We start from the raw sequence: 20,488 nt of genomic DNA, 5'->3' as shown, positions 1-20,488 counted from the left end.
TATACTCTTTTTGATACATGTGCAATTTGCTATTTGGATTTCGATTAGTTAGGAGGTTAATATTTAGCACTTTTCACTTCAAATACATGACAAATCACTCTTTTTTCCTAAGAGCTACTAGTTGCTCCTTCTTACTATGTCTAACTCCCTCACTTGATGGTGTATCTTCCCTCGTATGCATCTAAACTTAAAATGGTTTATACTCTGAAATTACAAGCCGATCTATTTTGTTCTAAGTCAATCTTCTCTAGCTTTAATCAAATTTATAGAAAAATGCACAAATATCTACAGTATCAAAATTTTTCATTAAATACATTATGCAATATATACTGATTGCGCATTTATTTGATAGTGTAGATTTTAAAATATTTGTTTACAAATTTATTAAAATTAGATAAGTTTAACTTAAGACAAAACTAACTATATTTTTAAACGGAGGGAGTAGTCAGCACATAAAAGTTTGAATATAGCATACATTTAGCAATAGCCTATCTGAATCTAGGTGAAATACGATATGATATATAGGACGAAATATACAACAAACACAAAGTGAAGTGAACAGCTTCGTTTGCAACTTTGCATTTCTTAAGCCACTGTAAATTCGGAATGTTACAGAGCTACGCGCGTAAAATTCTTCTCGGAAAGGAAACTTCCCCAAACCCCCTTGTCATTCTCCACTAGACCACACCGATCCACTCCTACAACCTCCGGTCTCCCCGGCGTCCCGACTCCGAGCCCCGCCGCGGAGCCTCACCGACATGGCTACAGCCAGCGGCGCCCCGCCGCCGGCAATGGACGAGAAGGCACGGCGCACGCGCGACCTCCTAGCCAGCTTCTACAACACCGACCCCTCCGCGGCTTCAGCCGCCGGGGCCGCGGCCCCAGCGTCTCTGGCGCGGCCCTCCCCCACCGCGGCTCCTGCGTCGCCCCTGGACTCCATCAACTCCACCTCCTTCGATCCAGAGATCTACATGAATGTCCTGGTTAGTGCTTTCGTCTGATCCCCACTCCCTCTCTCCCCCTGATCTCAGATCCAGCTCCCTGCTTGTCCGCCTGATCGTTTCTGTTGGGGGCATGTTGGGTAAACTTTGAATGAATGTGATGAACTGTGACCTGCAACAACCTCGAATTGTTAAGATCTGTCTGGATTAATCTGATTAAGGCACATTGTATTTCGTCTGCAGATCAACTGAGCCGAAATGGCGGTTTCTATGATGCTGTTAACTTATGTGTGTATATGCTGCTAAAATTTCTAATTTATCTGTAGTTCATATAGTTGTGTTTTGGATGAAATTTGTTCCATTAATATGTGATTATAATTGTAACTGTGCTCAGGAAATGAAACCATGAAGATATGGTATATAAGACAGAGAGTTAGTTATATAACACATATCATAGTGGATTTACCAAAACAGATGAAATTGAAAATTTGAATTGGAGCATTCTATCAGTACGGGCTACTTACATAACGTGCTTAGTTCATAACTATGCTGTTGAACGTTGCATTTGAATGTAGATTGGGTTTTTTGTTTAACTAAAATCTCGTTCAAATTCACCTTGAGTTTGGGATCTTTACCCATGGATGCTATTCATCAGAAATACCAAATTTACTGCCGCAGTACTTATAGTGTCAGTTTATTTACATAGTTTACTTAGAATAGTTAGTTTACACTGGCATTACCTTTTATAGTGTCAATTTCTATTATGTACTTATATTACATTCTGATAATTGGAGCTTTAGCATGACTTAAGAGTGATATGTATGTCAAGCGGTGAACATTACCCTTTTTATATAACTGTTACATGCCTTGTCATTTTCACTTGAATGGCATGAATTATTCATGCTGTTCCTTGCAGTGTTGGGTACTCACTGCTGCAAGCCCTTTTGTGAGTCCTTAAATGGTTTTGAGCGTTTTCTATATGGACTTAAGACAGCGTTGGTTTGTGCCCCAACTGACCTTGTTAAATGATTGGATAGCTGGATTTTTTTTCTAACTACCAATGAGTTAACCAAGGTTTGGCAAGAAAGTGTACAGGATGTGACCAAAGGGATATGATATGCCAAAATTTCACATCCATTTAAACAAGTGCCAAATTCTCAGGAGGTTACTGAATACCTAACATGGGCAAGGTTGTTTGGGGCCCAAACCACACATCCTAATATGCTATTGCTAGTGTTTGTTTAAAACGTAAAGAAGTAGGACCATGGTGTCAAAGTTTAGTTTGTTAGCTCCGATATCAATGGGAAGAATGCTCACTTCCCTAGTGGTTTTTAGGTACAACAATCCAATCTGGAAGGTCTTCTACAGAGGCATGTGAAGATGGCTGCTGAGATCAAGAACCTAGACACAGACTTACAGATGCTAGTGTATGAGAACTATAACAAGTTTATTAGTGCAACTGACACTATAAAAAGGTGGTGCTATTTTCTTACTGACAGCTCAGACTTCTTCTGCTAACCAGTTTGATGTACTAATGGTATTATTTGTTGTAATTGTAATGTTTATCTCTACACATCCATGATTTTGCTGCAGGATGAAGACTAACATTGTTGGAATGGAGGCAGGTATGGAGCAGCTCCTTTCAAAGGTATGCATTATCTCGTTGTTGGTATACTGTTGATTCATCTTTACATGGTTGAAGCAATCTATTTTTTCCTTTTTTTTTCAGATAACATCAGTGCAGTCAAAAAGTGACACAGTGAATACATCTCTTTTCGACAAAAGGGAAAACATAGAGAAATTACACCGTACACGCAATCTTCTTCGAAAAGTTCAAGTAAACGTTCTCCTCCTTCCACTATTATTCTTAGAAGTTAGAACTAACGATTTATGCTGCTTGATCTGTTATTGCCGCCAAGAACTAACAATTTGTAGTTTATACAGCAAAATAACACTATGCAGATTTCACAATGATAGGTTAGTTACACCTAAGTGGCCTACATGCATCATGATTGATGTCCCCACCCATGTTGTGGCCTTGTGGGAGGCCAAAATGGCCAATGTGTGTAGGTTATCACCAAGTTTTTGTGTTGCATAGGGAATGTAGTGGCACAAACCCATGACAGTCACATATAGCAATTTTGAGTTAAATTTTTGCTGTGAAGCTAGGAAAACATTGCGGCAAGTTGTTGTGCCTGTGTAATTTAGCTCACTTGAGAATGACTTTTTGTTTCTGATCACTTGAAAACATGCCTTGAAGATATTTGTTCAAAACTGCCCGTTCAATAGTTTACTTTTACATAACTCCAGAGTGTGTTTACTGCCAGTGAATTCCAGTAACTAACTAAACATAGACAACAACAACAACAACAACAACATAGCCTTTCAGTCCCAATCAAGTTGGGGTAGGCTAAAAGAAAAAAAGAGAGAGAAACTTTTATTAATGTTAGCTTCCATATTCTTTTGCAGTTCATATATGACCTTCCAACTCGGCTTAACAAATGCATCAAGACAGAAGCATATGCAGATGCTGTCAGGTTTTTTACTGGAGCAAAACCTATTTTTGAGGTAAAGTTGAGCTAAAGTGAATGTCTTCATCTTAAAAACTCCCTGCAGCACCTTGTTTAGCATGCTGTTTTGTCTACTTTCTTCTCTATATAGGCCTATGGTGATACATCCTTTCAAGACTGTAAAAAGGCATCTGAGGAGGCAATGGATTTAGTTATACAACATCTTCAGGTAACTGTATGCATTTTGATTCAGATTTGTGCGGAAGAGCTCGTGACTATTTATTCAAATGCTAATGATTCGTTACACAATCGTAGTATGCTAACTGTGTATTGACTTTAATACTGTTTACCACCCATGAATACAGGCGAAGTTATACTCAGATTCTGAACCTATTGAAGAGAGAGCAGAAGCTGTAGTTCTCCTTAAACAATTGAACTTTCCAGTATGTATTTTATCACTGCTAGTGACATGCATATTGATGAGGCTGTGTCAGAGCTTCTCTTTGTCTTGTATGTGTTGCCTTTTGTTCATTAAATGCTCGTCTTAGTTTTTCTTTCTACCTCTCAACAGGTGGACAACCTAAAATCTAATCTACTTGAGAAGTTAGAGGATTGTCTCTTGAATCTCCAGAATGAGTCTACACAGGTATATATATCAGAAATATTAGAACAACGGAACAGTTTCCATTTAATATCAGGTGGAAGTTCCACAAACTGGGACTGGCACAGCTTGTGTGGTCTGTATTTGCGACTGAGCATGCACAATTTGTGTAATGTGATGATGCTCTTGCTGTAAAATGTAGCCTATTTGTATTTGTTGCAGCCATTTTACGATTTTGTTTTTGAACTACTTTGATTAACCATCTAATACTCTCGTGTTAATTTTTGTTAGGCTTCAATCGGCGACATTTCAAAGACATTCCGTGCTTATTTAATAATATTTCCTGATTCAGAAAGACGTCTCATTGAACTTGCACAAGCTTTGTTCTCAAAGTAAGTTGAGCTTAGTTCTTATGCAATTCTGCCATCGAAGTGTCAGCTGTACTTGGATCCTGTCATCCTGAATAATCATGACCTGCCCAAATCTTTGCTGTTAGCTCCCAGGATATAAACGAAGATTACTGATGTGAAAAGTACATTGCATGCCTTCTTTCATTAATGATATAAAATTTTTAATCCTGAAAGATAGGACTGCAAGTTGACGTATCATGTATGTCCATGAAGCTTTGCAGATATAACTTGAGATGTTGATATCTCTTATTTATAGTTTTATTTCTAAATTCTTGAGAAGATGAAAGCAGCTTGGGGGAATGTGGGGTGGGTGGGAAGTGATGAAAGCAGGGGTGGACTAGGGTGAGCCTTGGTCCCCGCTGCTTGATATATTACTCTAGTTAGCTCCAGAAAAGTTTCATACAAAAAGGAAAACCCTTCTTGGGATCCTTTTAGATTTAGTACATGCTATTTGGACCCCGCTATAAATTATTCTTGCACAACCCCTTCCACTTGATAATATTGGGGTTTGTGGAGTCCGATGTAGCGGGTGCGAATTGGGGCCCCTTTGGGTCACCACTGACCCTTTTTAGTTCAATTGACCCATAGGGGCACCACTTTGCACCCCTCGTCTGGTATGGCAGCTGTCTTCAGGATCTGATTCCAGAAAGGCAAAGGAGCCGCAAATCTTCGAACAACCTGGTACATGTCTTACATTACCAAGTAAATTGCAGAGAGAAATGGGAGTGAAAAAACAAAGGGGAATATTTTCTTTTCTTTTTTTGCTTTCTACCATTCCACATATGGACTGTTACATATATTCCTTACTGTGCAATGGGGATGCAGGAAAATTGCTCCAATTTTGCGGTTCTATGAGATCAACTGAAACTGTCATTTCATTTTGTCATACATTCCTACTATGAAATTCATCACATATACACTTTTTTTGACAAGTCTCATACACACTCAATATTTTCGTTTTCTTTTGCATAAAGCCGATATGAAACAGTCAGAGAGAGTCTGAAGAAAAGAATTCCATCAACAGATCTGCTGGCAATGCTACGTAAGAACTCGCCTACATTCTATGTTATAGCACCATTGCAATTTTATTTAGAGAAAATATTTTGAACAACAGTTTAAACCTCTATGGGCCAGTCACTGTTGGTATTTGAATTCATATCATTCAAAAGTTATCCAATCTATAGACAGAATCCTTATTGCACCATTCCGGACATGAGAGGTTCGGTGGTGATCTTTCAGGGCTACTGGGCTAGTTAGCAGTTGCTTTGCTGTGCTGATTGCTTTGAGATGGAAACTTACTAGTTCCACTAAGATTTTGCTGTTATATGACTTGAATAGGTTTATTTTGAAACACTTCCCCAATAGCAAAAACAGTGCTACTTAATAAATTGATTTTAATGTTTGTGAGATTATTGCATTATTTTGATTTAATACTGCTATTGTTGGGTGATCAAAGGGTCCTTGTGGGAGGATGCATCTGCGATTGATGAAGTTATTCCAGAGGCTGCGCTACCAGCTTTTTCGTTGGAGGTTTGACCTGCACATTTGTAACGGTTCCATTCGGTGATATCATTACCTTCACAGACAAGAATCATATGTTTTTCCTCTGTGGTTGAAATATCCTTTAACTGATTTAATGTTATGCCTTCCGTCTTCAATCAGCTTGTATATTCTGCCTAGAATCAATTAGAGACCATACGGCTAAATGTGCATTATACACTTAGCTTATTAATATGGAAATTTGGCATAGATCACAGTGCTTTCTTGGCTGGTGTATTGTTATTTGCTTCAACTTGCTACAGAAGGCATATGGGGCAGGGTCATAAGGCCTAGTATTTTGGCAGATACTCTTTGAGACAGTGATTCCTGGCATAGGAGTCTCTAGCTTCAGGTTTCTTACTATTCGATAATCCTAATTAACAAAATTCTTTTTATAATTTAGTGAACCGAAATAGATGCTCAAGTAGTAGCCACCTGTTCACAGAATTATATCAGGTCAGCTGTTGCAGTTAGGGTTGGAACTTATTACAAGCATTGGTTTCTATGAAAGTATGATTGCCATTTTAGATCTATCATCTTGTAAACAACATTCTAAAATCAGCTATTAATATTTATTTGAATATTCCCCTGATGGTGAATATAGTGTTATATTGCTTAACTTGTGATTATAGTAACACTTAGCGGTACCCATGGCTCGTGGGTGTGACCTAGTAGACTCGAATTTGCTGCACTGCCTGATATCCTGTGCATTAATTTGCAACTGAGTAAAAATTGTTTTGTACTATATGTTTAGCTGTGGATTTTTATTAGTATACTTTGGCAGTATAGTGTTAGTGTATAGGTTACATGATAAGATTCTTTTGGAAATACTGTAGGTTTGCTTTCTTCCTCTTGTTTTCTTATCCAGGGGATGGATTGAGTATACTTAAATACCCTTCTGCAATTGCTGTTTTTGATATCTTCCATGTCCAGTCGTCTTGATACTGATTGTGCATGTGCCATGCCATTCTTTTTGTTTTCAGACTACTCGAGACATTATTAGGCAACACATAGCGACTGCCTTTCTTCATCTTCAAAGTGAAATATCAGGTTGCCCCACTCCCACCACAATTTATCTTCAGTTTACAATTCTATTCCAGAACTGGCCTTCATCTTTTGATTTGCCAGTAACTTATTTTGTCTATGGGTGAGCAGGTGCATTGGTCAGAACACATTCAACATCAAATGAGAAATTAGAAGAGTCACAGCTGCAAACTGCTATGGATACAAGCAAAATCAAAGTATCTCAAGGATGCATAGATCTCCTGCAGGTACATATTTTTGGAAGTGTCAGAAAGCATAATGTCCATCTGTTTTTATGTTGTCAAACAACTTAAATGTCACTAGCAATCAACTAAATAGCTCATAATTACATCCAAGCTCTACCCTCTGTTCCAAAATGTGGGTTTTAGCTGTCCTAAGTTAAACTTATCTAACTTTGACCAAGTTTGTAGAAAAATGCACCAATATCTACAACATCAAATTAGTTTCATTAAATCCACCATGAAATATGTCTTGATAGTGCATTTATTTCATATTGCAGATGCTAATGTTTTTCTATAAACTTGGTCCAAGTTAGAGAAGTTTGATTTAGTACAAAACTAAAACCTCTTACATTTTGGGAGGGAGTATTATTGATTCCATTTCAAATTTTGTACAAGCCCACCCCACCCCTGTCGGTGACTCATGTTGGATTTCATCTCTAGCCTGCCCCAACTTGCTTGGGACTCAAAGGCTTTGTTGTTGTGATTGTGTCAGAGCTTCCTTATGCTCTGTTTTGATGTTCTCATTCTGAGCATGCTGCTTTCAGGAATTTCATAATCTGATAGATGGCAATACAGAGTTGCTTGTAAAGCTGAGAGATTTGATTATTGATTGGGTACAAGAAGGGTTTCAAGACTTTTTCCAGAAACTTGATGGTCATTTTCATGTGCTCTCTGGGAGAAGCAAGGGTTTTCCACAGGAGTCAAGTGCTCTGGATTCTGTGCAAATTGATAAGGTCCCAACAGTGTTGGTGCTTATGCTTGCGCAACTCTGTGTTTACATTGAACAAACAACAATTCCTAAAGTCACAGAGGTACATTGCTAATTTCACTTGTTCATCGTCCAATGTGCAACTTAAGTACTTAACAATGAAACAACTCTGACCTCTGTTGCCTTTTTTCAGGAGCTGGCTTCTTCGTTTTCTGGAGGTGGTGCACGTAGTTATGAATACGGACCACCTTTCGTACCTGGAGAGATATGTCGGCTATATCGTTCATCTGGGGAGAAATTCTTACACCATGTAGGAAACATTCTTTATCTTCTGTTCTTTTCATTCTATTCTCGTTACTATTGGCTTTTTACATCTCTTCTATTTTCCTTTGCTTCTCTTGTTTGAAACTACATATAGATAGAAAAAAGAAAAAGGCTTGCAGACTAGTAGTCTCTCTTATACTATCAGATCTTCCTTTTGTGAAACATTATTGTAATAGAGACATAGTGATATGTGTGCACTATTTTAGTCTATTTGGAATATTGTGAGAATCATCCACCTAGTGTATCTTGTACATTCAACTTGGAAAGCAATGTCAGTAAATGTATGGTATCTTGTGCCATGCCATTACTTGTTCTAGACTTTGGTTTCTAAGCAGTCGGGTCACAGTTTACATGTTAAGGGCCAATGTCCCATGACATGGCCCATGGGAACATATGTGATCTACTGTTTGTAATCCGAAATTGCTCATTCCTTTTCTCTGTTAGAAGTACAATTCTTTTTATTGGATCTGGCAGTGCCAATAACTGAATATTATGTTCCTTGGAGCAGTACATAAATATGAAGACTCAGAAGATCTCCAAACTTCTTAATAAGCGATTTACAACACCTGTTTGGATAAAGGTTAGCAGTTGTATTGGAAACAAAATATTTGCAACCAGTAATTCTGCCTTTTCTGGTTTTGTTAGCTCAAATTTACATTTCTTCTTCTTCTAAAACAGCACAAGGAACCACGGGAAGTAAACATGTTTGTTGATCTACTTCTCCTTGAGGTTTGTTCAGTTCCTTTTCCTATTTCATTATGTGTGCCTCTAATGCTACTATGGTTACAAATTTAAAACTGAGCTTGCGTTATCAATTTATCATATGAATTTAGCTGTTGGAGTCTTGAACTTGTTCATTTTATGTCCTCACTACCTCATATGGCTAGCGCCTGCTTTCAAAATTCAAACGCGTGAGCTTATGCTGTAACTTTCAGTCTTACGATTTTTTAGTAAAAAGATCTTGTTTTCCTTGTAGTTCAATGGTGTGGTATCTGAAGTCAAGCAGATCTTACCTGGTCAAATTCGGCGGCATCGGCATTCTGATAGCACTGGCAGCACAACTTCCTCTAGAAGCAATCCGATGCGCGAAGACATGTTGAACCGATCAAACACACACCGTGCTAGAAGTCAGTTTTTAGAAAACCACCTAGCAAAGTTATTTGAGCAAAAAATGGAAATATTCACCAAAGTTGAATACACACAGGTGATCGCTTGGAATTACCAATTTCTCTTCTCCTTTTAGAAATAAAAAGATTTGGTTTTGGACTTATGTTTTCATTCATCTTTTAGTTTGTTAAATATTTGGACTAGGGGCATCATACTGCATCAGCTTAATGGAAATTTGTAGTTATGGCAGAAATTCCCACTTTGAAATACATGCTGTGTTTGTTTTAAGTGAAAACAGTCATCCTTGTGGCTTGCTTGCATAGGAAATAAGTTCCAACAGCTGCAAGTAATGTTTTTGATTTACTTGTGCCCATGTGACATGATGAATATAACAAACCTGTACAATGCCAAATGCAGTATAATTTATCGAATGCGTTGTCTGAATGATGTCATATACCAGCTTATCAATTGAAATTTTCTGATTCTTGTTGCGGCAGATATGCTTTCAAATTATGAGCTAATTTGTTCGGCGATAAAGTATAATTTTCTTTCATCTATATGAGCATCGCCCAGCTACTTTTGATTGTAATTCCTTGTATTCTGGGTAAATTTCAGGAATCTGTAATATCTACTGTCCTCAAGCTCTGCCTGAAAAGCTTGCAAGAATTTGTCCGTCTTCAAACTTTCAACAGAAGTGGATTTCAGCAGATTCAGTTGGATATGGAATTTCTCAAGAGCTCCCTTAAGGAGTTTGTGGATGATGAAGCAGCTATTAGCTTCTTACTCAAAGAGGTCAGATAACTGCACTTTACATTCGATTTGCCACTAACTGGTTTCTGCCTGAAACCAGTCAAAACTACCTTTAGTGCTCTAATTATTCCTTATTATGCTTGCTTGTAAATTGATTCTCATATCTTTGCAGGTGAACAATGCTGCACATGAGAGATGTCTTGACCCAATCCCTCTTGAGCCCCCCATATTGGATAAGCTCACAAATGCAAAACTAGCAAAAATTAAAGAGCAAAACCCAAATATGCAGTAGCTATGCACAGATTGGTAACATCCAATTGACACTCTTTAGAGTGAGGTGCGCAACTGCATATGGTTTAGGGCATGTAGCATGTTGTCGACTGTATGTAAATCTGGAGTACACTTGAACTGAACAACACTCCCCAAATTTATACTAGTATACTTAATTTGACACGGTTGAGCTCTCAGCATCCTCTTTTGCTTTTCAAGCGTCCATCAAATTGTTCTTCTCTGCATTGTATTGAGTTCAGCTAGGGTCAGCAGAGTTGTGGTCCAAATTTAATCAAATGGGCTTTGTGAAGTTGTTGAATGAAGATAGGTAAATATTCTGAGGATGCTGCACGTGTAGAAAATATGTGAGAATTCTTTAACTCTACTTAGCATGATCTTATGTTAACTGATGCCATCGTATTTCAAAATGGACTTATTGGCATTCGTACTTTCACCTAATTGGCAGATTGGCTACTATGATCAAGCAGCTGAGGCCGCCTACTCTTATAGTTAATTCTTTTGGAAAGCGAGGACAGTTGTCATGACTATGAATTCTGCCTGTCGGGATTGTGATTTCCCTTTTCACGCCTGTATTGTTTTCTTATTTCTCATCTTCAGCTGTACCATCTTTGCTTTCAACTTAAGTTTCCTGTGCTCCGTGTCCCAATTTTGCCTTCTGTAACATATATTGCTCGCCAATCACATTTTGAGCCGCATTGCTATGTCTTTGGAATAACATTTTAACTTCTGCCGATCCTGGGAAGGGTAGGTAAATGTGAATGTGGATCGCTGTATCATTTGTGCACACGGTGTTGGCTACTTGGTTAACTAGCTACAAATACATGGAGATCGTAAGATTTTCGAGGTAAGAATTGAGATGCGCAAGTTGATGAGCTGTGGCATGTTTTGCCATGCTACATCAGAGATTCGGAGACACTCTGCTCAAACAGTTTCCAAGTGTTAGGAGTTTACTGATAAAGAAACCTCAACAACGCTAGCTGAATTTTTTTTTATTAAGTGGATCATATATGAGTGGAGGAGCATGAAGAGACATCCACAGATGTAGCCAGACCCGAAAGGCGGTCGGAAGAGCTGACTGCTGAGGGATATATGGCCCCACATAATTTAGGAAACAAATTTGCACATAACTTTAACTATATGCTCACTGAAGAAAAAACAGTCTTTTTTTTTGGCAACACCCAGTCGAGTCATAACCAACATGAATGTAAAGGGTACACTTAGTGACCATGTGATATTTGAAGACTAAAGGTAAAGCTTGAAGATAACTTTCGATAAGTTCAGTAGAACATTGATTTCAGTTCTTAATAATCGTCCGAGCTAGTAAATTGATTCCTCTGCCTTCCTGGTAGATTACCTGTTGGTAGAGTGAAGGATTGTGATCTTGTGCACCTGTAATGCATATCCACCGTGTCTCTTCCGTGCCCACCACGCTCAGCTTTGGACAGCTACAGGCACAACATATAATGTCACATCGGCAGGGACCAAGCCCAGCATCTTTTTCAAAATGCCACAAGAGTCAAAATAAACAGAATCCAGCCCGAATTGAGCAGTAAACCCACCGGCTGTAATTTGAATACCAGTTCACTTGTATGTTTGAAAATCAGTAATTCATTGTTCTCAGACGAAAAACAGAGAGAGCAACAATTTTCCAAGTGCCATGGCATACAAACATGACAACTAACCAACATGCCTAGTGTGGTTCGTTCCGTAGCTAGAGGCCCTAATTCTGGCAACCCTGAAGGGAACCCTCAGCACAAATTTACAGAAATGGCAGCAATGCTCAAAGAGAAACCACTCCACAATCAGACACTTGGCATGGAAGCGCAAACGACGACGTAGGCCAGGTACTGCAGGGCATCTTGTAGCTTGCTGACAGCGCTAGTCTGATCGGAATTCAGATGGTTGGATATGGACTTAGCTTTCTCCTGCACTGACTTCTGATCATCCTGCTTGTCAGCGAGAGCATTTTGTATAGCTGCCGCATAAGCTTCAGCCACATCCGAGATTCCTGCAGATAGAGATGTGTCCAAATTGAACTTTACACGTCTGACGTACAATAATCAACTATACCCATAAGAGGACAATTACCTGTAGCAAAACTAGTAGAGACCTTTTCCATATCCACAGAGATGGACTGCACCTTCCATCTGATTGTTTTAGCTTTTGAAATGGGATCTTCAGGCCAATCTATCTTAACGTCATTTTCATCATCTTCATTCTTTGATTTGTTGGCAGCAGATATTACTGACTTTCCTAGGACCAGAAGCTGAGAAACTGCAAGGCAGCACATCTCTGATAGTCTCTGCAATAAGAGTTTGTTTTCCCTCAGAAATATCCACAATTTTATGGGCAAAGGATGACACACATTATATAGTATGTACATACATGAACACCCTCTGAGTGAATGGTCTCTAGCCTATTGGTAGTTCGTTTGATAATATCATTTGGAGAAAGCCCACCCAAGGCAGTGGCGAACCTGCAAAGGTGATAAATGTTGTCATGGTCTGATCAGTGCTTTTAATGAAATGAATGCCGGAAAATGAAGTATGAATGAGAAGACATTTTGCAGAATCGAGATGAATGGACAATATATTGCAAACAAATAAAACCATGTTAATTCCTTATATACATTGGATTTTTTTAAAGATGTTTCTGTCTTTCTAGTAAGCTGCATACTAAAATGGCTCTCTACAGATGACCATAATTTCGTTAATTTCATCATTGCTTGACAAAACTAAACTACCAACACAAAAATTTTAAATTTAAGAGGAGATATATATACCCTGCAGCCATCTTAGCAGCCTTGCTAACACTTGTTTCACATAACTTCTTCATCTCAGCATCAGCATCAGTATCAGCTGATTCAATCTTCTTCCCTTTGTCAGAGTCTGGTCCATCTTCCTCGGCATTGGTGCTAAGACTAAATATCTGTTGTATTTCTTTGAGCTTTCCATCATAATATGTTTTCTGCTCAGCACTAAGTTTTCCCTTTTTCCTATTAAACAACAGTGCATAGTGGCTTGATAGTGCTTCCAGCTCCTATTACAAAGGGAAAACAGAGACCACGCTCAACTAGAGAAAAAGGGAGCAATTATTGAAACCAAACACACAATAAACTTGGGAAAACAAAGTGTCACCTCTAATTGATCAGGTCCTCCATAAATATAGAAGCATCTGTCAAATGAGACTTCTTCAAACTGCTCCTCTTCTGTCTGTTGGTCACCTTCACCGGCACTACCTTTGTCAACTTCCATACCAGTTTCTTCAACAATAAACTCCATTGTCTCCTTTCCAACACGTTCAAGCACTTCCATACCTCTTGCTGTAAATGACCTCCCTGTCTGCGATTATTGAACTTTAGTATTAAAACGATGTTCATATCATATATATGATATGAAGAAGCAACACAATTACTGAGTCCTAGTTACCTCTAAAATGGTCGGTGCTATAACAGATGCTTTGGCAGGTAGTTCTCCTTGCTGAATGGTTTCAGCAAGGCTTGAAGCTGAGTTCTCCAATCTAGGAAAATATCAGAGATAAATACACAGAGCAAACATGTTACTTCTCCAAGAAAAGGAGAGACGCTTGCAGGTTTATTCTTACTGAAGACATTGTTGATATTCCGGCATTAATGATGTGTCAGGAATGTTAACATGATAGTTGATGCTTGAAACTGAGAAAACATGCAGATGCAAAGTTACTAGATTCAACACAGTAGCATATATATGATGGAAAGATTGTTTTCAGAATCCCATTACTAGTTTATACATAAAAGCAGCTATGCAATATCACAAATATACATGTACACAGGCAGCTGAATACCCACATATTCATTTGTCAACCAGTAACTTGTAATGTGTAAATTCATTTGCCAACCAGTATCTGGAAATGAAGAGCATCATAATACCAGCAGCGTTTCACTTATATAATGCCAAGTTTTTTGGATCTCACATGCGCACACATAAGATGTAACTGACTAGATCCACAATTTCGTCAGCAGAATAGACTGGATGGAGGAAGCAATCCTAGGCAACTGTTTCATGTAATATAGATGAAGTAACATGGGGTTTGTCTCTAATCACTGAACTAAAATGTTTCTGTTAAATTCATAAAGGTTGTAACAACAGAAACTGAAGTAGATATAAATGAGGGATGTACTTTTGAACAAATAGTGAGCCACTCTTCCATGCAGTCCCAAGTGCTTGCCAAGTACCGGTCGTGATGGTCTCCACCGAGCTATCAAAGGCCTTCAGCCCCTGCAGAAATCCATACACACACATTGCAAACAGCAATTCACCAACCATTATCACCTGCATTGCCAGGACACAGCAGCAATATTGAGAGGGTAGCAACGCAGGTACTTGCCTGGCCCAGGATTGAGTCCTCACTGGCCTTCTCCAGCTTTTCCAGAGCCGCCTTGCGTCTCTCCTCCTCTTCCTCCCCCTCCGGTTCCTTCTCCTTATCCTTCTCCCCGCTGTCGGGTCCCGTGTCCTGCTCAGGCGGCTGCTGAATGTCGGCGATGGCACTCTTAGCAACCTCCACCGCCTGCGACATACCACACCACATCAATTCATCGAAACCCTAATCCAACCTTCCCACCGAAGGGGAAAAAATTCTACGCATGACGTATGAAGCCGGGCAGGTCGGAGTGCTACTCAGTACTCACGTTGCGGGAGATCTCGGAGAAGATGTTGAGGCCCCATCCGCCCCAGCCGCCAGTAGCCTGCTCCGCGGGCTGGCTCTTCTCGGCGGCCTGCGCCGGCGGCGGCGACTCGTCGGACATGGCGCGTGCGGTTCACTCCTCGCTCTGGCTCTGGCGGAACGGATCTAAGCTGCAACCACCAGTGGGCTCGCGACTGCAACTACCTGGTGGTGGTGGAGTCGGAGAGGAGCGTTGCGTGCCGTGCACGTGGGGTTGTGTTGGGCCCAGCCCGATGCGTCAATGCCCACGAGGCTGTTGTGGCCCAGGCAGGCCTGCCTTGCTATGATTTCTCTCCGGCCTGGCCCAAACAGCACGAGTCAGAACTCAGAACCCCCTCGAAACCCCAGGCTGCCGATTGTTTGCTTCGCCGGAGATGAGCCGTGAACAGAGCGCAATGGCAGCGGCGGAGGAGGGAGCGGCTGCCGCGCCCCCCGATGGCGGCGCAGAGAGCGAGGCTGCGGCGGAGATGGATGCAGCGGCGGTTATGGAGGGGGAGGAGAAAGAGGAGGCGGCGGAGTACTCGTGGCCCCAGCTCCGCTTCGACCGCCCCCCTCGCCGGCTCTACCAGTTCGCCCGTCAGTTCCGCTCCGCCACTCCCGCTGGCGGCAGGGGAAGCGGCGACAACTTCCTAAAAGGCGTCAAGTGGTCGCCCGACGGATCCTCTTTCCTCACCAGCTCCGACGACAACTCGCTCCGCTTGTTCTACCTGTACGCAGCTCGCTTACCTTCTGAATTCTGATACTCTCCCTCGCGCGCGCGTTGCAAGATGATAAAGTTGCGTCATTTCCTTCTTTACTTGGGCAGGCCGGAGGACGCGTACAGTGGAGCGGAGCACGTTGCCGATGCTGCTGTCGGAGGTGAAGGTGGGTCTTTAGTTTTAGTTGTTTGCTGATGCGATTGTGGGGCTGTATCTTGTAAATGCTTGAACTGAATTCTTGGCTTATCTTTGATTGTCTCAATTGGTATAGTTGTGCAATGGGTTGCCTACTTCTAGGCTGCAATTTTGATATCCATTTTCCCCTTGCAGATTCTTATGGCGCATTCCTCCAGGTGAACGAGGGTGAACCGGTGTACGACTTCTGCTGGTATCCGTGTATGTCCTTGTCTGGTGAGTGATGGATTGCTTTCTGTGGTATGATCATGTTCGTTTTTTTTCTTTGTGGTCAATTAGTGAAATTAAGATGTTTTTGTTGTTTTGCAGACCCAGCCACCTGTGTATTTGCAAGCACCAGTCGTGATCACCCGATACACCTTTGGGATGCCACCAGTGGGGAAGTAAGACTGGTTTCTCCTGCTTGTTTTGTTTGGTGTATGTATGGCTAACAAGTAATTCCAGTTATGATGCTTCGTTTTGGGAATTGCAGCTCCGGTGCACTTACAGAGCATATGATTCCATGGATGAAATAACTGCTGCACTTTCAATCTCTTTCAATTCTGCAGGATCTAAGTATGTGTGATTCACTCAGACTCTAAGTTGAATTCATGTTTCATAAGGAAATTTTCTGAAACATACTGTTTGCAATCATGGGATTCTGTTGGGCCCTATTCTCAGTATGGGAAATCAGTGGTTTCTTACTCTTTTTTGGTGTGTAATACTCATTATCAGTATCTTAATTTGATATCTTAACATAGCATATGGGGAGTTCATTGAAAGTTAGTGGCCTAAACCCTTCGAGTCTGTTTGCGGTTGTTTGGCTGTGCTGCTGGCTGCTGTGCACTGGGAAGTCTAGTTAATTATATAATTTTTTGCCTGATCCTTTGTGAAAATTATTTCCAAAAGTGAACCAGGGCTAAAACTATTTTGAGTTTTGACCCCTCTGTTCCATGCCCAGGGTAGAAGGCACATAAGTGCCATCATGCAGAGCTGCAGACTCTGCCAACCCCATGTCTTTGACCTGGTGAACCGTTGATCTGGTGCCAATGTGACATTCAGGACTCATGGAAGCTAGTCTTTAGTAGTCACAGGAATCTTTACAAGCTAGTTGGATTTAACTGTTACAGCTTCATGAAAGATGCTCCCAACTAACTTCTACATCCAAAATTAGAAATGAAAATCCGTGCTTTTTAAAAGCCACAGAAATGGCAAAGAAAGCTTTATACTTAGAGTTAATTTTCTTTTCAGGTACCCAAAAGCCATACAAGTTGCATAATACCAGGCAAATAAATTGGAGTAAAATCTTGACTATTTTATTCATTGGGGGTATGTTGTTCTGCAGGCTATTTGCTGGATACAACAAAGCAATAAGAGTGTTTGATGTTCATCGGCCTGGTAGAGATTTTGATCAGTATTCTCTACTTAAGGGAGATGAAGGGCCAAGGGGTGAGTGAAAAATCCAGCTGTGAGTTTTAATTCCTTGACATGCTTTGAAGCACGCTACAAACTCTGTTGATCATTGATTCTGGAAATGTATTTCATTCTTTTTCCTGAAACAATAATATTTCACATTCTGAAACCACCAAAATAACTTTGTGCCAGAGTTTGCTGTTGTACTCCTTGTATGGCATGTCTTCATAACTATCATCCTTTAGAGCACTATCAGCAATGAGGCTGCCAAATTGTAATTAGTAACAATGCTTTGTTGCGCCATCTGCACGCAGTCGATAGTTGGCACTAAACCTTACTTATAGAGATTTTGATTGCTTCATCTCAGCTCACTTTTTTGGCTATGTTATTGATGAAAAAGCTGTATTCAGTATGTGTTGTGAAGTGAAATAAATTTAACTGTAAGTGCTTCTGAGCACTTTTTTTTCATGACAGGTATAGTATCTTCAATTTCCTTCTCTCCGCACAATGGGATGCTTGCTGTTGGCTCATACAGCCAGACAACTGCTGTGTATGCAGAGAGTAATATGGAGCCTTTGTATGTCTTACATGGCCAGCTTGGTGGTGTTACACAGGTTAGGAAAGAAGCCATGTACATTTGAATCTCACTGCGTGAAAAGAAGATGACATCGATGGAAATTTCAGGTGCTTTTCTCGAAAGATGGGAACTATTTGTATACTGGAGGGCGCAAGGTATCTATTTTCTGAACAATTGATCAGTTTGCTTATTATCTGGGAGTTTAGGGTTCGTGTGGCTTGCTCAGATCTACTTGACCCTTTTTGGTCAATGATATCGATATCTATCAATCTTTTGTCAGGATCCGTACATATTATGTTGGGATATTCGCAATACTGTGGACATTGTATACAAGTAAGTATGTCAAATCATCAATTTTTTCCCTTAAAAAGCAACATATTTCTTATGATTTTTTAAATGATTTGAGTGCAAGGCTTTTCTGATGTGATCAGATTCGGAGTTTATTGTTTCTGTTGGTAATTTATGTTTTTCAGTTACCATATCTTAATGTTTCATTTGAGCAGATCTTATAGCTATTTCTTCAGTTGTAGGTGTAGGGTGTTATGTGTCAGATATGGTTTAATTTTTCTATGGTGAACTATTTACATTCCATCTGGCATAAAGTGGTTTTAGGATAAGTTCATTCAATTGATTAGCTAGAGTAATAACCTTACTTTACAGTGCGGTTAATTAGATATGTGCCTTCACACTTGAAGCAAACCTGTCCATGCATTGGTGATATCCTGCTCTAGCAATCTTTCAATGTCTACACCAATCCAATAAGCAGACATAAGCAGAAAATACCTATATCAGCACACTTTTGCTGAATTTTCGAAGTGGAACCATGTTTCTTCTGATTTTTATGTTAGTTTCCTTACGTTGTTTTGGTTGTGGTTTTCCATAACCAGGTTGTATAGAGCAGCTGATAGTACTAATCAAAGAATATATTTTGACATTGAGCCCTGCGGTAGACATCTAGCCACTGGTGGGCAGGTGAGCTTCCATTTTCTTGTTTGAGTTGGTTATATTTTGAACCAGAAACCACTGAAACAGGAATTTTTGTGTCTCCATAGGATGGCATGGTCCATGTCTATGACCTTCAAGGTGGTCAATGGGTAACAGGCTTCCAAGCAGCAGCTGGTATTCTCAACTCTTGTTTCCAGAGGAGTTTTTAGACTGTCTTTATTTCTGTAGTATATCCTTTAAAATCTCATCTACTTGATCTTAGATACTGTAAACGGGTTCTCCTTCCATCCTTACCTTCCATTTGCCGCAACATCATCTGGGCATAGAAGGTTCGGTATGCAAGATGAGTTTGAAGAGTTAAATTTGGCAGGTGCGTTATATAGACTTCTGGTACTATCCTACAAATCATAGTTTTGATGCTTCAATGGCAGATGTGACACAATTCAATTTCCTGTGCACTATCAGGCAACGAGAACTGCTGCTCTGTCTGGATGTTTCCTTCCTTGCAAGAAGCTTGAGACCACAACAAACCGTGAGCGTTAAGGGAGAGAAGATTCTAGATTTTATATGAAGAATGCCATGTCAAACTGAGGTTGGATTCACAAAATTTGTTGCCCTTTAGCAGTACAGCAAACGGCTGCTCTTTTTGGTGCTCAGTCAGATGCAATCCGATGGGACATTGACAACTTCCCACCGTGTAATGTTGGACAATCCGCGTAGGCTAATGTAATCCGCGTAGGCTAATGTATCCACTGACGGCTATGTTATCCATTATGGCTTATTTTGGGACGGGGAACTTTATCATGAGTCTGTACCAATGTCAGACTCATCTATGATCTGATGTATAAATTTGGACTTCCTACTATGAATTATTCCAATGATTTGGTCAAATTGATTGCGTTTCATGTCGCTGGAGTAGTTTTCACTTTTTATGCCACTACTTTCGGCCGTTCAGCTAGCGGTGTGATGTGCCAACGTTTTGTATGAGTGCAGTATGAGAAGCAGGTTAGGAGTATCTGCTGCCAAAACTTTGCTACACACTTATGCCAATTCTCGACGATTCATCTCCAGAAGTGGCCAAAAGTGTCTAAAAGTTAAAAGTGCCAAGAAGATTGGCTTTTTGAGCACCAAAAAACTATTGTGAGGATAAATATCCCTCTGCCACTAATAGTTTCCAAAAATTGGTCCCAATAGACTCGATTGTTGCCACATCATCCATTTGTGGGCTGATAATTTTTTTTCGCGCGTGAACAATTACTTGCGGAAGCTCTTTTCGCAAGGAAAAGTGGGAAATTTTTGGATCATGGAGTCAGTATTAGGCACGCGAAAAAATTGAGAACATGATTGGACAGCTATTGGAGCTTTTTTTTTTTACCTTGGTTCCTAAAACTATTGGAGAGTTAGAGCAGCCACAATGTGAGAAAAAGTAATCTTTATAGATCCATATGGCCTAGCTCACCATTGTGCAAGTAGTCCATATAGCCATGCATGCTTAAGGCTATCCTGGCAGTTTCTCAGCGTGAAAAGTTAGAG

At 40.2% G+C, this 20,488-nt stretch overlaps 3 protein-coding genes across 3 annotated transcripts; 2 read left to right on the top strand and 1 right to left on the bottom strand.

The window, feature by feature from the left end:
* Nucleotides 1–732: 732 nt before the first annotated feature.
* Nucleotides 733–10,623, top strand: LOC117840680 (vacuolar protein sorting-associated protein 51 homolog). Its single transcript, XM_034721200.2, has 20 exons — nucleotides 733–983; nucleotides 2,277–2,416; nucleotides 2,535–2,589; nucleotides 2,671–2,778; nucleotides 3,411–3,509; nucleotides 3,603–3,680; nucleotides 3,817–3,894; nucleotides 4,023–4,097; nucleotides 4,344–4,444; nucleotides 5,437–5,504; nucleotides 5,919–5,992; nucleotides 6,985–7,051; nucleotides 7,157–7,272; nucleotides 7,812–8,078; nucleotides 8,169–8,285; nucleotides 8,808–8,879; nucleotides 8,978–9,028; nucleotides 9,276–9,503; nucleotides 10,022–10,198; nucleotides 10,329–10,623. The coding sequence occupies exons 1-20, from the start codon at nucleotides 759–761 to the stop codon at nucleotides 10,446–10,448; spliced, it is 2,316 nt and encodes a 771-aa protein (XP_034577091.1). The 5' UTR covers nucleotides 733–758; the 3' UTR covers nucleotides 10,449–10,623.
* Nucleotides 10,624–11,969: 1,346 nt separating this feature from the next.
* On the bottom strand, nucleotides 11,970–15,303 carry LOC117840682 (uncharacterized). Its single transcript, XM_034721201.2, has 9 exons — nucleotides 15,114–15,303; nucleotides 14,813–14,992; nucleotides 14,606–14,703; nucleotides 13,876–13,966; nucleotides 13,585–13,788; nucleotides 13,230–13,486; nucleotides 12,833–12,923; nucleotides 12,536–12,749; nucleotides 11,970–12,455 (listed from the first exon to the last, which is right to left on the bottom strand). The coding sequence occupies exons 1-9, from the start codon at nucleotides 15,228–15,230 to the stop codon at nucleotides 12,250–12,252; spliced, it is 1,458 nt and encodes a 485-aa protein (XP_034577092.1). The 5' UTR covers nucleotides 15,231–15,303; the 3' UTR covers nucleotides 11,970–12,249.
* A 157-nt stretch (nucleotides 15,304–15,460) lies between these two features.
* Nucleotides 15,461–19,860, top strand: LOC117840683 (uncharacterized). Its single transcript, XM_034721202.2, has 13 exons — nucleotides 15,461–15,857; nucleotides 15,954–16,012; nucleotides 16,177–16,257; nucleotides 16,351–16,424; nucleotides 16,514–16,596; nucleotides 17,366–17,469; nucleotides 17,908–18,047; nucleotides 18,118–18,165; nucleotides 18,291–18,343; nucleotides 18,898–18,982; nucleotides 19,063–19,129; nucleotides 19,218–19,325; nucleotides 19,421–19,860. Exons 1-13 carry the CDS (start codon nucleotides 15,523–15,525, stop codon nucleotides 19,471–19,473), a joined length of 1,290 nt encoding a protein of 429 aa, XP_034577093.1. The 5' UTR covers nucleotides 15,461–15,522; the 3' UTR covers nucleotides 19,474–19,860.
* The last annotated feature ends 628 nt before the right edge of the window (nucleotides 19,861–20,488 follow it).

This window comes from Setaria viridis, chromosome 9 (genome assembly GCF_005286985.2).
Source record: "Setaria viridis chromosome 9, Setaria_viridis_v4.0, whole genome shotgun sequence".
NCBI classification, from domain to species: domain Eukaryota; kingdom Viridiplantae; phylum Streptophyta; class Magnoliopsida; order Poales; family Poaceae; genus Setaria; species Setaria viridis.
The sequence above is the reverse complement of the archived record's forward strand: the minus strand, read 5'-3'. Positions and strand labels throughout refer to the sequence as shown.

Coding starts and splice junctions, on each gene's coding strand:
- LOC117840680 (XM_034721200.2), top strand. CDS start 759: ATGGCTACAGCCAGCGGCGCCCCGCCGCCGGCAATGGACGAGAAGGCA. Junction 4,098..4,343: donor TCCAGAATGAGTCTACACAG/GTATATATATCA, acceptor AATTTTTGTTAG/GCTTCAATCGGCGACATTTC. Junction 7,052..7,156: donor TCTTCAAAGTGAAATATCAG/GTTGCCCCACTC, acceptor ATGGGTGAGCAG/GTGCATTGGTCAGAACACAT.
- LOC117840682 (XM_034721201.2), bottom strand. CDS start 15,230: ATGTCCGACGAGTCGCCGCCGCCGGCGCAGGCCGCCGAGAAGAGCCAG. Junction 13,967..14,605: donor GGCTCACTATTTGTTCAAAA/GTACATCCCTCA, acceptor ATATTTTCCTAG/ATTGGAGAACTCAGCTTCAA. Junction 13,789..13,875: donor TAGCACCGACCATTTTAGAG/GTAACTAGGACT, acceptor CAATAATCGCAG/ACAGGGAGGTCATTTACAGC.
- LOC117840683 (XM_034721202.2), top strand. CDS start 15,523: ATGAGCCGTGAACAGAGCGCAATGGCAGCGGCGGAGGAGGGAGCGGCT. Junction 17,470..17,907: donor GGGAGATGAAGGGCCAAGGG/GTGAGTGAAAAA, acceptor TTTTCATGACAG/GTATAGTATCTTCAATTTCC. Junction 18,983..19,062: donor ATCTAGCCACTGGTGGGCAG/GTGAGCTTCCAT, acceptor GTGTCTCCATAG/GATGGCATGGTCCATGTCTA.